Source organism: Sylvia atricapilla, chromosome 10, assembly GCF_009819655.1.
Source record: "Sylvia atricapilla isolate bSylAtr1 chromosome 10, bSylAtr1.pri, whole genome shotgun sequence".
Taxonomy (NCBI): Eukaryota; Metazoa; Chordata; class Aves; order Passeriformes; family Sylviidae; genus Sylvia; species Sylvia atricapilla.
Genome location: NC_089149.1, coordinates 1,108,832 through 1,122,095, shown reverse-complemented (window position 1 = coordinate 1,122,095; position 13,264 = coordinate 1,108,832). Strand labels below are relative to the sequence as shown.

The 13,264-nt window shown below is 49.9% G+C and overlaps 1 protein-coding gene and 1 long non-coding RNA gene across 2 annotated transcripts in view; one reads left to right on the top strand and one right to left on the bottom strand.

Annotated features, from left to right (window-relative positions):
* The first annotated feature begins 1,958 nt into the window (after positions 1-1,958).
* On the top strand, positions 1,959-4,172 carry LOC136365719 (uncharacterized). Its single transcript, XR_010744394.1, has 3 exons — positions 1,959-2,029; positions 3,003-3,086; positions 3,610-4,172. It is a non-coding gene; the product is annotated as an uncharacterized lncRNA (long non-coding RNA).
* A 3,197-nt stretch (positions 4,173-7,369) lies between these two features.
* LEKR1 (leucine, glutamate and lysine rich 1) overlaps positions 7,370-13,264 on the bottom strand; it is a 33,083-nt gene continuing 27,188 nt past the window's right edge. Inside the window, exons 10-12 of the mRNA XM_066326468.1 lie at positions 10,819-10,971; positions 9,555-9,854; positions 7,370-7,690 (exon numbers count right to left, since the gene is read on the bottom strand). Coding sequence (XP_066182565.1) covers positions 7,370-7,690; positions 9,555-9,854; positions 10,819-10,971 — 774 coding nt within the window. The remainder of the gene's footprint in view (positions 7,691-9,554; positions 9,855-10,818; positions 10,972-13,264) is intronic.

Genomic DNA, 13,264 nt, shown 5'->3' with positions numbered 1-13,264 from the left:
AGCCTCTAACAACTGTTCTGTGTATGTTATGTTCAGGAAAATGTTTGTTGCTATGGGAATTGAAGGAGCTTTTTTCCCCAGATAAAAATGCTGGGATAGTCCAGAGCAGGGAAATCCCTGGGTTTGGAAGGGCAGGAGCGCTGACAAACCCCTCTGTGCTTCCAGAGCTCCCGTTCCCTGAGCAGCTGGAGCTGTGGGACAGCAGGGACAGCTCCTGCTCCCCCAGGCAGCCCAGCAGGAGCTCAGAGTTCATTCCTTGTGGGGAAAATTCCAGCCAGGGGGAGAAGGTGGCCTGGCCCCAGCAGGGCTGTGCCAGCTCTGGGATGGGCAGGGGCTGATCCCTGAGGGAAATTCCAGCAAATTCCAGGTGGGAGTCACAGCCTGGCCCTCGGCTCTGTGTGGGTTCAGCAGGGGGACAAGGTCCCTGCACCACAATTCCTGTCTCTCCTGAGACTTGGAAGTGTCCCTGAGTTCTGCAGTATCCCTGAATTTTGCAGTTCCCCCGTTTTCCTGGAAAAGTGCAGCAGTTTTCCAGAGTTTGACAGTTCTTGATGGACTTCAAGCACCTTGTGCTGACCTCCAGGAGTCACCTGAGGCTACACCCTGCTCCTGTCTCAGTAGCTGAGATAATTTTCCATATAAATCTGCAGGATCCCTGCCCTGGGTGGTGCTGCAGCCTCTGCCATGCCGCTGGAAATCACTGGGCTCTGAACATCCCACAGGGACAGGGAAATGTCCCAGCCCCTTCCCCTGGGGCACTGGGCTTTGCCTGCCTGGGCATCACCCTTAGGGTTCTTTTTTCTCTGGAAAAAAAAAAAAAAAAAAAAAAAAAGGATTTTGCTAAAATTTTTTTGACTAATTTTCAACAAAAAATGGCAAAGGTTTCAGGGCATTTCGTACAAACTGCTCTGCCTGTCCTTCACTTTCAGGTGTGTTACAGATACTAGAAGGATGAGCCTGGACCAGGAGCTTTGGATGGTTTAGGAAGAGAAAAAAATGAACAATCAGAGAATATTTTGGATGGAATTTGGCCCCACAAGTCCCTCTCAAGGCTTCAATGTCCCCCAAACCCACAGGTGAGTGGCAGCAGGGGGGGTGATAAGGGCCTTTTTTCTAGGAAATCTTTCCCTGGTTGCTGCTCCTGTCAGGGAATGCTCATGGAATTCAGGATTTCACGTCAGGCCAAGGCTGTGACTCTCCTGTCAGTGCTCCTTGGGGCAGGAAGCAAACCCTCAATCACATCCCCCTTTGGAAAAAAAGGACTCCTGCAAAGAAAACAGCTTTCCATCCCTCCTCCTGCCTGGCAACAGCCCAGCAGGACCATTTAAAAAAAAAAAAAAAGTTTAATTTATTAAAGCCAGCCTGAAGAAAATGTCTTTATATTCCAATGGAAGGGAAAAAAAAAAAAAAAAAAAAAAAAAAAAAAAAAAAAAAAAAACTTGGCAAAAAGTGACTCTTTTCTGTCCCAGAATGGGGAATCCTTCTGGATGTGTTTGCTGGGGAGAGCAAGGGAGGGGCTCCTGCTCCCACCCTGCAGACACATTCCAGCTTCCCACTCCCCTGGGGCTCATCATTCCCAGGATTCTGTGTCCCTATTGTTCACAGGGGCTTTGTGTCCCCATCATTCCAGAGATGCTGTGCATCCATCGTTCATTTCCAGGATTCTGAGTCCCCGTCATTCCCATGGATTTTGTGTCCCTGTTGTTCACAGGGGCTTTGTGTCCCCATCATTCCCATGGAGTTTGTGTCCCCGTCATTCCAGAGATGCTGTGCATCCATCGTTCATTCCCAAGTATTTTGTGTCCCCACCGTTCCCAGGTATTCTGTGTCCCTATCATTCCTGGGGTGCTGTGTCCCCCTCCTTCCCATGGATTCTGTGCCCCCCTCGTTCCCGGGATTCCCTCCCGTCATTCCCGGGATTCCCCCGCGGCTCTCCCGCTGCCGTTCTGGCTTCCCTCTGTAGGTGGAAGTGTTGCCGAGCCCAGCGGAGCGTCCCCTGCGCTCCCTGCTCACACCAAACGCCACCGAGGTGAGGAGGGGGCAAATGTCCTGCCCTGGGCCATGGGGGCAGGACACCCCAGTTCCAGCTGGGGATGGATGAAAGGAGTGAGCAGGGTCTGGGACAGCTCCAGGGACAGCCCAGAATGGCCCCAAAGGAGAGGGAAAATGGGGGTTCCTCTCCAGGGCTCCTCAGGTGTCCCAGGGGAGCTGTGGCTGCTCCATCCCGGGAATGTGCCAGGCCAGGCTGGTCACACTGAGGTCCTGCAGGGCAGCCCCAGCGCCTGTGCTCAGGAGCCGAGAGGGGAAAACCACAGCAAAATTATCTTAAACCAAGTCAATCTCCTGAAGGGCCCTCACAGATTTAATTATCCCTGGTCAGGGAGTGGTGCAGCCTCCCAAAAGTCCCTCACTTGGCACTTTTTGTATGGAGCAATCAGGAGCTGAGACTCCAAAGCCTGAGGTCCCATTTTAAAGTGATTTAGAAGGTGAGAAGCTGAGGTTTTAGTCAAAGCTTGAAGGCTTTTCTGTGCCTCAATACCTCTACAAAAGGAAACACTTGGAGCATCTTTCTGCTGGAGATAGAAGTTCTAAGTTTGCCCCCCACGCTGAGGAGACTCCTGGTCTGAGGACACACGGGGGGGTGACAGTGACTGAAACAGGACAGAGGGACAGGCTGGAGCTGTCACCCTGTCCCTTCCAAGGGAGTAAAACACATCCCCCAAGGGCAGAGAGCACCCTCCTTCCTCCCTCCTCCTCATCTCCCGGCTGCTTCTCGGGGCTGGGAGCCCTGGGCCAGCGCATTCCCAACCCAGCCCTCCAGAATTCCGTATTTTAATCCACCACGATGCTCAGAACAGGCAGGGTGAGAGTTCAGGAGTGCTTTGCCGTTAAGGAAACCACAAGAACAAGCAGAGATGTTATCTCTGACATCTGGCTCTGATCAGGGATCTCTGCTTTCCTCAATGGACACGGGATGGCCCCGGGGCTGCTTTTTGTTTCAGGACTCGTGTGAGAAGCCAACACCAGGATCGCAGGGCTGGGGACACAGAGGCAGCACGGTGTCCTCACACACCTCCCTACCCCAGGTGAGAGATTTTAAACTCACCCGGTGCCACCCCTGCCACGGCAGGGACACCTCCCACTGTCCCAGGTGCTCCAAACCCTGTCCAGCCTGGCCTTGGGCACTGCCAGGGGCAGCCACAGCTCTGTGGACATCCTGCTCGTGCTCTCAGGGTTATGGTGATCAGGAGGTTTAAGGTCCTGGAATCATTTTCCCTGGGTCAGGCTCAGAGAGATCCCTGCTTTTGCCTTCTGGGATCTGTGCATCTCCCCCACACACCCTGCTCTGGGCCAGGGGTTTTGCTCTCCTGTTATTTCAGGCACTGGTTTGGGATTAAATGCTCATGATATCATGCCTGCGTTGTGCTGTCATCCTGGAGAGGGAATGTTCCACAGATCCGGGGGAGAAGATATTCCACAGATGCAGAGGGGAGGATGTTCCATAGATCCTGGGGAAGATCCTAGAGGATGTTCCACAGCCCTGCCCTGCTGTGGATTCCCCAGGTCTCTGGGTCAGGCACCTCTCCTGATGGAAATCCTGTGGACTAGGGGCTGTTTCCCTGACAAATGGATCTTCAGCACCTTTGGAACATCTTTACCCAGAGGAAAGGATTTCTGTGAACACAGAAAACCCTGAAAGATCCAGGAAATGCACAGAAAATCCTCATCTCCAGAACCAGCCTTTCATTCAGCCAGAGATCAGAAATCCAAGTTCTCCCTGTGTCCAGCTTGAGCAGGTGAATTTGTGCCTCATCCAGCTCCAGCTGCTGCTTCCATCACCCTCCAAGGAGCTGCTGGGGTTATTTTTGGAAGGAATCTACAAAACCCACCGCCCAAACCAGACAGCAGCAAACAGAAGGGAGCTGGCAGCCACCGAGGCCACGCTGCTCCTTGGTTACACCCAGAGCCCTGTAAAATCCCTCTCCACTCCTGAGCCTTCCCGGACGCCCTCCAGCTCTTCCCCAGGATCCTTTTTTTGGGTTCTTTTCCCTAAAGGCACATGCGGTTCTTTGTTCAGAACTTTCTGGTGATTAAAATGACCACTGGAGTCCCGGTAAGTTCAAAGCAGCCCTGCAGCCAGCACAGCGCACAGGAAACAGCTGGGGACAGGACGCTGGCACGGATTTCCAGAAAAGCCAATGATTCATGGAAATGTTCAGTGAGCGGGGTCGGCCTCGGGCTCCTGAGGATTCGGGAGGTGATTCCCGAGGCAGCCCCGCCCCGCCGGCATTCCCCGAGCCCAGGGAACTCCCCAAAATCCCCAAATCCAGCCTGGGGGAGACGCTGCATCCCCAATTCCTGCGGCCAGCGAAACGCTGAAGGTTCGGCTGCCCTGGGCGTGGGGAAGGGATGGCAGGAGAGGGCAAGGGCTGTTCCAGGGGCTGGAGGGACAGGACACAGGGAATGGCTTCACATGGACAGAGGGCAGGGATTGTTCCCTGGCACAGGGTGCCCACAGCAGATCCCTGGCAGTGCCCAAGGCCAGGCTGGACACTGGGGCTTGGAGCAGCCTGGGACAGTGGGAGGTGTCCCTGCCATGGCAGGGGTGGCACCGGGTGAGCTTTGAGATCCTCCCAACTCAATCCAGCCTCTGATGATGGTGGTGATGCTGAAGGACATTTGTGACCCTCCAGCAGGAAGAAGGGACCTGCTGCTTGCTGTGGCTCTCCAGGCTCCTTTCCTCTGTGCCCACCGGATTTCTTTCAGGACTCTTTCCCCGGAGTTGAAAGCAGGTACTTCCAGCTGGGCATGACTCCCTGGAATGGTGCCAGGCCAAACCAAACCATTTTCCACGTCCCATAAATCAGGAGATGGAAAATCCCCTTTGGGGCACTCGGTTCAGCTGCTCCTGCAGCGCAGGGCTTCTCCTGACAGCACGTTTTCCATGGATTTTTCCCCACCCACTTTAAATGACTCAAGCACAAGGGGTTCCAGCACTGCCCGGGGATCCTCCCTGGCTGCACAGCTCCAGGGGGAGGGCATTTTCCTCTCTCTCACACTGAGACTTTCCTTTCCCAGATGTCCTTTCCTCCCAGCTGGAGTTTATTCTCCCCTTTCCCTGACATTTCCCACCCTGTGCTCATTCTGTGCCAGCCACATCCCACTGCAGGGAACAGAAAGGAGGAAAAGTGGGGAAGTGGCCTCAGAGACCCCCTGGGCAAACCCCCCTCAGTGGAGTGGTCTCCATCCCCCTGAGAGGTCTGGTGGCACCTGTGCCCATCCCCTGGTCCCCTGGGAAGGAGCAGATGCCACCCTGAGCCCTGTCCCCACTCTGGGGAGTCCCCATGACCCCCATGTCCCCATGACATGTCCCCACTCATGTCCCAGAGCCTGGAGGGCCAAGGAGAACAATCCCACGGCCTGGAACAGCTCCCAGGGCAATGCCTCCTCCATACAAATTATATTTCTTTATATTAAAATTATATTAATTATACTTTATTAAGATTATTGAATTACAATGCAATCCCCTCAACAATGATCTCAGGCAGTGCCCCTTTTATTAGCCCACCCAAATGGGTTCTGGCCTGTGCTGTGAGGATGAAAGCCCTGCATTAGTGTTCCACACCACCCCTGCTCTTTGGGGTTTGCTCTTCCTTCAGCAGGACACCCTCAACCACCTGTAACCACCAAGGACAAAATCCAACATGGAATTGTCAGGATGGAAATCAGGGCCTGTTTTAAATAACTAAAACTGCAGCTGTGGGGGGTTATCTGTGAAAGGAAATTTCCCCACTGCCATTATGTTACTCTTCTTTTGGTATTGAAAAAAATGCACAGTACAAAGAAAGACAGTCAAGTTTTTATTCTGATTAATACTTTTTAATGATCTGTGGCATCAGTTTCTATTTCCATGCACTTTTAACACTGCTTAGGAACTAAGATGCTTTTTCCTGCAGTCCAATTTCTTCTTTTGTAGAAAAACTCCATCGACAAGGCACAGTCGGGATCCCAGATCCTACACACACCTCAGAGCAAGGTCTAGTGATCATCTCAGCTTTGGTTTGTGATATCCCAGTGGGAATGAAGTGATATCCATGGCAAGCTGTGCTGAGGAGGAGGAGCAGCACGACCAGACAGGGGCTGGACTCTCCAGCGTATTATCGGTGGAGAAGATGACATTTTGGGCAACTTCAGGTGACATTTTGGGCAAGTTCAGGTGGGAAAGGATGAGCCACTGAGGCACTGACCGAGACTCCTCCTGTGCTGTCAGAGCTCCCTGCAGAGCAGACACCACCCCCAGCTCTGCCCGGGGCAGTCTGAAGCCTTTCCAGCAGGGAAGGACAAAGCCCAAGTGCCCTGGGGATGTTTTCTGCAAGGGAAGGGCTGGAACGCTGCCCACAGCCAGCAGGGCAGGACCCACAGGGCCACGTTTGTTCCAAGCCTGGAGCTTTGTTTGGCTTCGCCTCGTGCCACGAGTCCTGGAGTGCAAGGTCCTACGAGAACTTCCTGCAGGAAGTTTGATTTCCTAAAATTCCAGGGCTGTAATGAGGTGTCCGTGGCACTTGGTGCTGCTGCCTTTCATCCCACCATGGAAAACACTTGGTAAACTTTCCTTGACACGGTGAGATTCATTAAATTGTTTGCAAAGCCAGTCAAAAAAGGGTCCCTGACATTTCCATATTTTGTTTCTTGCTTAGCAGCAGGAGCTCCGGGCTCTGGGAGGGAGGGGGAGAAGGGAAATATTTGTTCAGGGCTTGGTTTGGATCCAGGACCTGGCCCCTCCCTCGTGCCAGAGCCATGATCCTGTCCCTGCTCCCGTTATTTGACGTGCTGTTCCTCCCTGGCCACACTCCCCCTTTCCTCCAGCTGCTGCTCCAGGACACAAACAGCGGGAGAAGAGCCCAGACTTGAAATGATGGAATCACGGAATCACAGACTGGTTGGGGTTGGAAGGCAGCTCAAAGCTGATCCAGTTCCACCTTCCCTGCCCCAGGCTGCTCCAAGCCCCATCCTTTGTGGATCCGTGCTCTGGGCCATTATTCCCTGCCCAGGACCGGGGCATTGCAATGAGATGGACTTTTAAAGTCCCCCTCCAACCCAAACCTTCTGGGCTCCAGGGATTCTCTGACTTCAACCCCACTCATTGCAGATGTGCTGCTCTTTGCGCTCCTCTTGGAGACGCTCTTTTTACTTTTCTCCTCTTGAAACGCATTCAGCACTTAATTACACCATGAATAAATTCCCGGACGGAAAAAAGTGCTCGCATCAAAAAAATAACTAAAAATCGAACCGCCTTTGAAACAGTAGGAATGGATGAGGCGGGGGGTTGCAGGCAGGCGTTCCTTGGGAGGCCGGGCTGGTTTTTCTGTCAGAGCTGGCTCGGCCGGCGCCGTACCCCGGCCAGGACACGGCCGCGGGGTTCTCCCTGCGGAGCAGCCCTTCCCTTGGCGGGGCCGGCAACCAGCGAGCCGGGGCTGCTGCTGCTGCCCCCCGGCCCCCGGGCGGCCCTGGCCGTGCCCAGGCGGCCCGAGAGGCGCAGATCCCCGGCGGGCAGCGAGCGCGGAGAGGCCGGGAGAGTGCCGCTGAGCCTCCGCAGCTCCAGCACCTGCTCCCGGGCCCGGCCCAGAGCCGCCGTCAGCTCGAAACGCTCCTCGCACTCCCGGCGAACCGTGTCCTGCAGCAGGGTGTTCTGTAAGGGGAAACAGGGGGATGGAGACACCTGTCACATCTGTAAGGAGAAACAGGGGGATAGAGACACCTGTCACACCTGGATACTGTCCCTGTACAGGGAATTCTGTGAGGGGAAACGGGGATAGAGACACCTGTCACCCCTGGACACTGTCCCTGTACAGGGTGTTCTGTAAGGGGAAATGGGGGGATAGAGACACCTGTCACACCTGGACACTGTCCCTGTACAGGGAATTCTGTAAGGAGAAATGGGGGGATAGAGACACCCGTCACACCTGGACACTGTCCCTGCACAGGGAATTCTGCAAAGAGAAACACCAGGAATATCCATCATCACACCTGGACTGTCCCTGCACAGGGAATTCTGTAAGGAGAAATGGGGGGATAGAGACACCCGTCACACCTGGACACTGTCCCTGCACAGGGAATTCTGTGAAGAGAAGCAGTGGGAATAGAGACACCCATCACACCTGGACACTGTCCCAGGACAGCAGGGAGTTCTGTAAATAGGAACACCAGGAATATCCACCCGTCCATCACACCTGGACACTCCTGGGACAGGGACTTGCCCTGCTCTGTCCTGCTGCTCCCAGTGGGAAGTCCCAGGGAGTGCAGGTATTCCTGCTCTCCTGCCAGCTGGGAGAGCTGGGAATGCTGCTCTTGGGAAGGAAAGGCAGCGATGGACAGAGGTGCGGGGACACCAAGGGGGGTTAATGCTGCTTGTCCCTGAAACCCTCTGCAGGGGAGAGCACGGCCTGGCTGGAGTCATGGAACCAGGTGTGGAACCAGGGATGGAATCAGGGATGGAACCAGGGATGGAATCAGGTATGGAACCAGGTGTGGAACCAACTATGGAACAAAGTATGGAATTAGGTGTGGAATCAGGTGTGGAACCAGGTATGGAACCAATTATGGAACCAAGTACAGAATCAGGTATGGAATCAGGTATGGAATCAGGTGTGGAACCAGGTATGGAACCAGGCATGGAACCAGGTATGGAATCAGGTGTGGAACCAGGTATGGAAACAGGTATGGAATCAGGTGTGGAATCAGCCATGGAACCAGGTACGAGCACATGGAATCATGAACCCCTCATGGAAGGCCACACAGTCCCCTGCTGTCCCAGCACTGCCAAGGCCCCTCTACCCCATGTCCCCATCCTTGGGCACAGGTTGGGCACAACCTCACTGGAATTCCACTCCACCTTTCCCAAGCCTTCCAAGGAATACATCAGCACCAATCCCAGCCCTGATTCACTCGGAAGAGTTTTGTTTTCCCTGTTGACCAATTCATTTTCCTGCCACTGGATTGCTTTGGACATTCCAGCCTAATCTTATCTGCAGTCCCTGACTCCACGTTTCCCATGGAGCAGCTCTCCCCTCCCTTCCCATTATATTCCAAGCATTCAGCAAATGTTTGTGGTCAGAATATCCATCAGTTGAATTTCTCTTTGCATTTAATTCGTTTTTATGCATTCCTGAGTTAGGGAATGTGGCTGCACTGGTGGCAGCTGGGACACTGGGCAAGGAATGAGAAATATCCGTGTCTTCCACTCTAAAAACTGGGAATTCATTTCTGTTTACTCATGTTTGGGTAGTGGGACATGAGGCTACAGACTAAGAAAGGCCCTGCAGGACCTGAAAAATAGACATATTTTCCTATAAAACACTAATTTAAGCATTTGCTGAATTGAAACGTCACACCTTTTGTGATCTACCGTATTTAGGAAACGATGATGGATTTGTTTGAGAAATCTTTGCATTTCAGTGGATTTTTCTGGTCCGAAACACAGACCTTTGAATGATTTTAGAAATCACATGTCTCCAAGTCAAACCACCCAGGCATTTCCTGGGTCCTGATCCTACCTCCTCTTGAACTTGACTCAAACTGTGAATCAGTTGTGTCTTCTCCTGGGTTAATTTTTCCAGTTCATCTGACTTGTGCTTAATTTCTTTCCTCAGCTTGTCCAGGAATGATTCATTGTTGCTCTTTTCCATGGTCAGCTGGAATTCAAGTTCACTGATGAGCCTCTTAAGGCTCTGGATTTCTTTTTCCTTGTCTCCATCCTTCTCTGCCAGTTTCATTTGGGCATCTTGGAGCTTCTTCTCCAGGATTTCCGTCTCCATCCTCAAGCTCTTGGTGGCACTGGATATTAAACCTGGGATCTGGGGGAGATCAGACAGGAATTAATCTCCTCTCAGTACCTCTAAATATGGAGAATTAATAACAGACAAATGTTGACTTGAGAAAAAACCCAACAAATTCGAACTTGCAGGTCCTCAGAGGGAAAAAAAAAAGTTCTGAATTTACATAATTCCCTCAGAGGACACCAGAGAGCTGTAAATTAATCACCACTCACTAAGAACACAGAGATTAATTAGTGTGTTCAAGATCAAATAGAGACATTGAGGTAAAAAAGGGAAAATTTAACTTCAAGTTCAATTTACTGCAAGTCAGTGTTTCCTCAGGGTTTAAAAACCGTGGTTCAATATTTGCCAAGTGAACAAAGCCAAATTTATTTTCAGCTCTAAATCACAGTGTCCCAGATTTTAAATAACAATATAACCTCATCACATTCTGCTTTATTTTCCCAGATTTCTCTGATTTTCTTAGGAATTGTGTCAAGCCCTTTTGAAAACTCAGGTTACACGTACAATTTCTCAATTTCTATATAAAATTGGAGGGGGATCTGGAGCTCCCTGTGGAGCCTGACCCAGTCCAGCCCAGCAGCCTTCACTGGGCACCCACCCTGGAGCTGCTGGGTGCCCTGGAGAAAGGAAAAAAATCAAAAATATGGGTGGGATTGTGGCACCTCATCATAGCCTGAAACAGTCCCAAGGTTTTTAAAAATGATGATGTCAGATTAAATAGAATTAACAACTCTGGGCACATAGACGGAGTTTTGGTGGTGAAAATACAAGATGAGAAAGATCTTCCACCCCAATCAACTTGAACTGCTGTAGTTGTTTTCAGCCTGTTCCATTAAAAGAATTTAAATATAATTTTTATAATAAGACTGAAGCAAAGTCCTGTTATCATCCAGAGGGAGGATGACACAGAGGTTTTATTCCCTTTTTTGACACTTTTCTGTGATCTCCTGCCACAAGTTTTCTCTGGAGCATTGCACACCTTCTGCTGGAGCTCCTCGTGTTCTCTCTGGTATTTTGAGATCAGCTCCTGCTGTTTTTGTCTCTCCAGGTCCAGTTCCACTCTGGCCTCTTCCCTGACTTTCAGAATTGCTTCTTTGTGCCGAGCCTCCCCTTTGGCCAGGTCCATTTCCAGCTGGGGGACAAGAGGGGTCAGTGGCATTGTCACCCTGGATGGGACCTTAAAGCCCACCCAGTGCCACCCCTGCCATGGGCAGGGACCTTCCACTGTCCCAGGGGCTCCAATCCCAACCCAGCCTGGCCTGGGACACTGCCAGGGATCCAAGAGCAGCCACAGCTTCTCTGGGAATCCCATCCCAACCAGGAATTCCTTCCCAAAATCCCATCCAGCCCTGCCCTCTGCCCATGTGTCCTGTCCCTCCATTCCTTGTCCCTCTCCAGCTCTCCTGGAGCCCCTTCAGGCTCTGCAAGGTCACAACGAGCTCATCCCAGCCCCTTCTCCAGCTTGGAATATTGGGTGACATTTCCCAGGCCTTACAGCATCTCCAGTAATTCACGTCATAAATTCAAATTGGAAAATTCAGCCAATTGATTTCCTCACTAGGAAATGCTGGATTCTGGAGGAAACCCTGAAGGCTGCATTCAGGAGGACACTTCTCCTAACCCAGGCTGCTCCTGTTCCCTTTGTGCAGCTGATTCTGATGGATTTAACTGCAGCAGCCTGAGAGCACAACAGGCACATTAAATCCACAACACAAACCTCATTACTTCAAATGATTAAAAGCACAAAACCCCACAATGAGCTTAATTATAATTATCTAATTCCACACATTATTATGAGCAGAAGTGTAATAAATCTCCCTGATGTCTTTGGGAGGAAAAAAAAAAAGAAACTGGAAATATTTGAATTGTTTTTCAAACAATGTGGAAGAGGTGCAAATCCCCCACTAAGTTATAGCTTAAAAATTGCTGTATTTGTAAGATGCTCAAAGTAGACTATTATTATTAATAATAATAATAATATTTTGTATTCTGTATTCTATATCCTTTATTATATTTTTTCTATATTCTTAGATGGGAGTTGGAATTCTGGACATAAATCCCCAAATTAATTAACTCTACTTATTATTATAAATCCCGATTACTTGTTGGAGGCTCCTTGACTCCAAAGACTAAACAAATAAAGACAATATAAAAACCTGAGCTCGTTCATACAAAACATTTCACATTTAATATTTGAAATGGATAAAGCTGAGCACCAGAACAGGAAATAAAGTGGATGTTTCGACAGAGCATAATGGTCACTAATTGATTTAAACCCATTTATATGCCCCTCATTAATTAATATCTGAAAAATCCAGAAGGGAAGTGTGTGCATCCATCTTTCCAGGAGGAATTTCTCCATGGAAAGGGGGTTCAGGGAAGGATTGGAGCACTCTGGGGACAAAGGTGATGTTTGGGCACTCCAAGGTTGGACTTGATGATTTTGGGGGATTTTTCCAACCTCAGTAATCCTGGGATTCCATAAATATGATGTGTTCCAATGGAGTTATTTCTTAAATAAATAAATTTCTTAAATAAAATTAATAAATGGAGATATTTTACTTCCTAAAAGGGATTATTTTTGTTCCACTAAAACGATTTCAGGTTTGTGTGTATTTTAAACACTAAACTTGAACCTCTGATGCTCTGCAGTGGCACAAAGCAAAGACAGCATTGTCACTTTGTCACTTGGGGTGGTTTTTTTTGTGATTTTGTAGCACTTTTTGGGATTTTTGGGCTGCTGAGCCAGGTTTTGGAGCCTTGCTGTGGCTGCATGTTAATGGCTGTGACACCAGAGCTGAAATTGCTCCCTGTGCCTCCCACCAGTCTTTATCTTGTTCTCATGTCAGGTTGAAAACCCTCTGTGATTATGGAGCCAGTGAGATCCCCTTCCCAAATTACATCCTGCAACAGGGATGTGAAGGGGTTTCCAAAGAAATGTAACTGATCCTAATTGCCACCAGTCCCCAAGATTTCCTGCGACTAAATAAAGCTTTCAGACACTGAAACAAAGAATACAGTAATTTCAGTCACCAATTATGTGAGGCTTAAATCAGACAAGTCACAGTTATTGTTCAACCCTGCTTTTAAATTTTCCTTCACAGATATGGATACTTAATCTCTTATTCTTTTTAATCTAGATATTTATTCTTTTTAATGCATATCTATTTATGCATTTTATTTCTTATATTTCTTTTATTTCTTATATTCTTTTTAATGTATGAATGTGGTTTTATTTTTTTATTCAGTTCAGGGGTTTTTGGGGTGCTCATGAGCAAAAGCTGCAGATGGAAACACAGTGGACATGGTGACAGTTGTTTATGGGAAACAGCTTCCCAAACCTCACAGTGAGAGGCTGGCAGGAGAATTCCTTGGACAAAGGATATTGTGGACAAGCTGTGAGTGTCCCTGGATCCCTGGCAGTG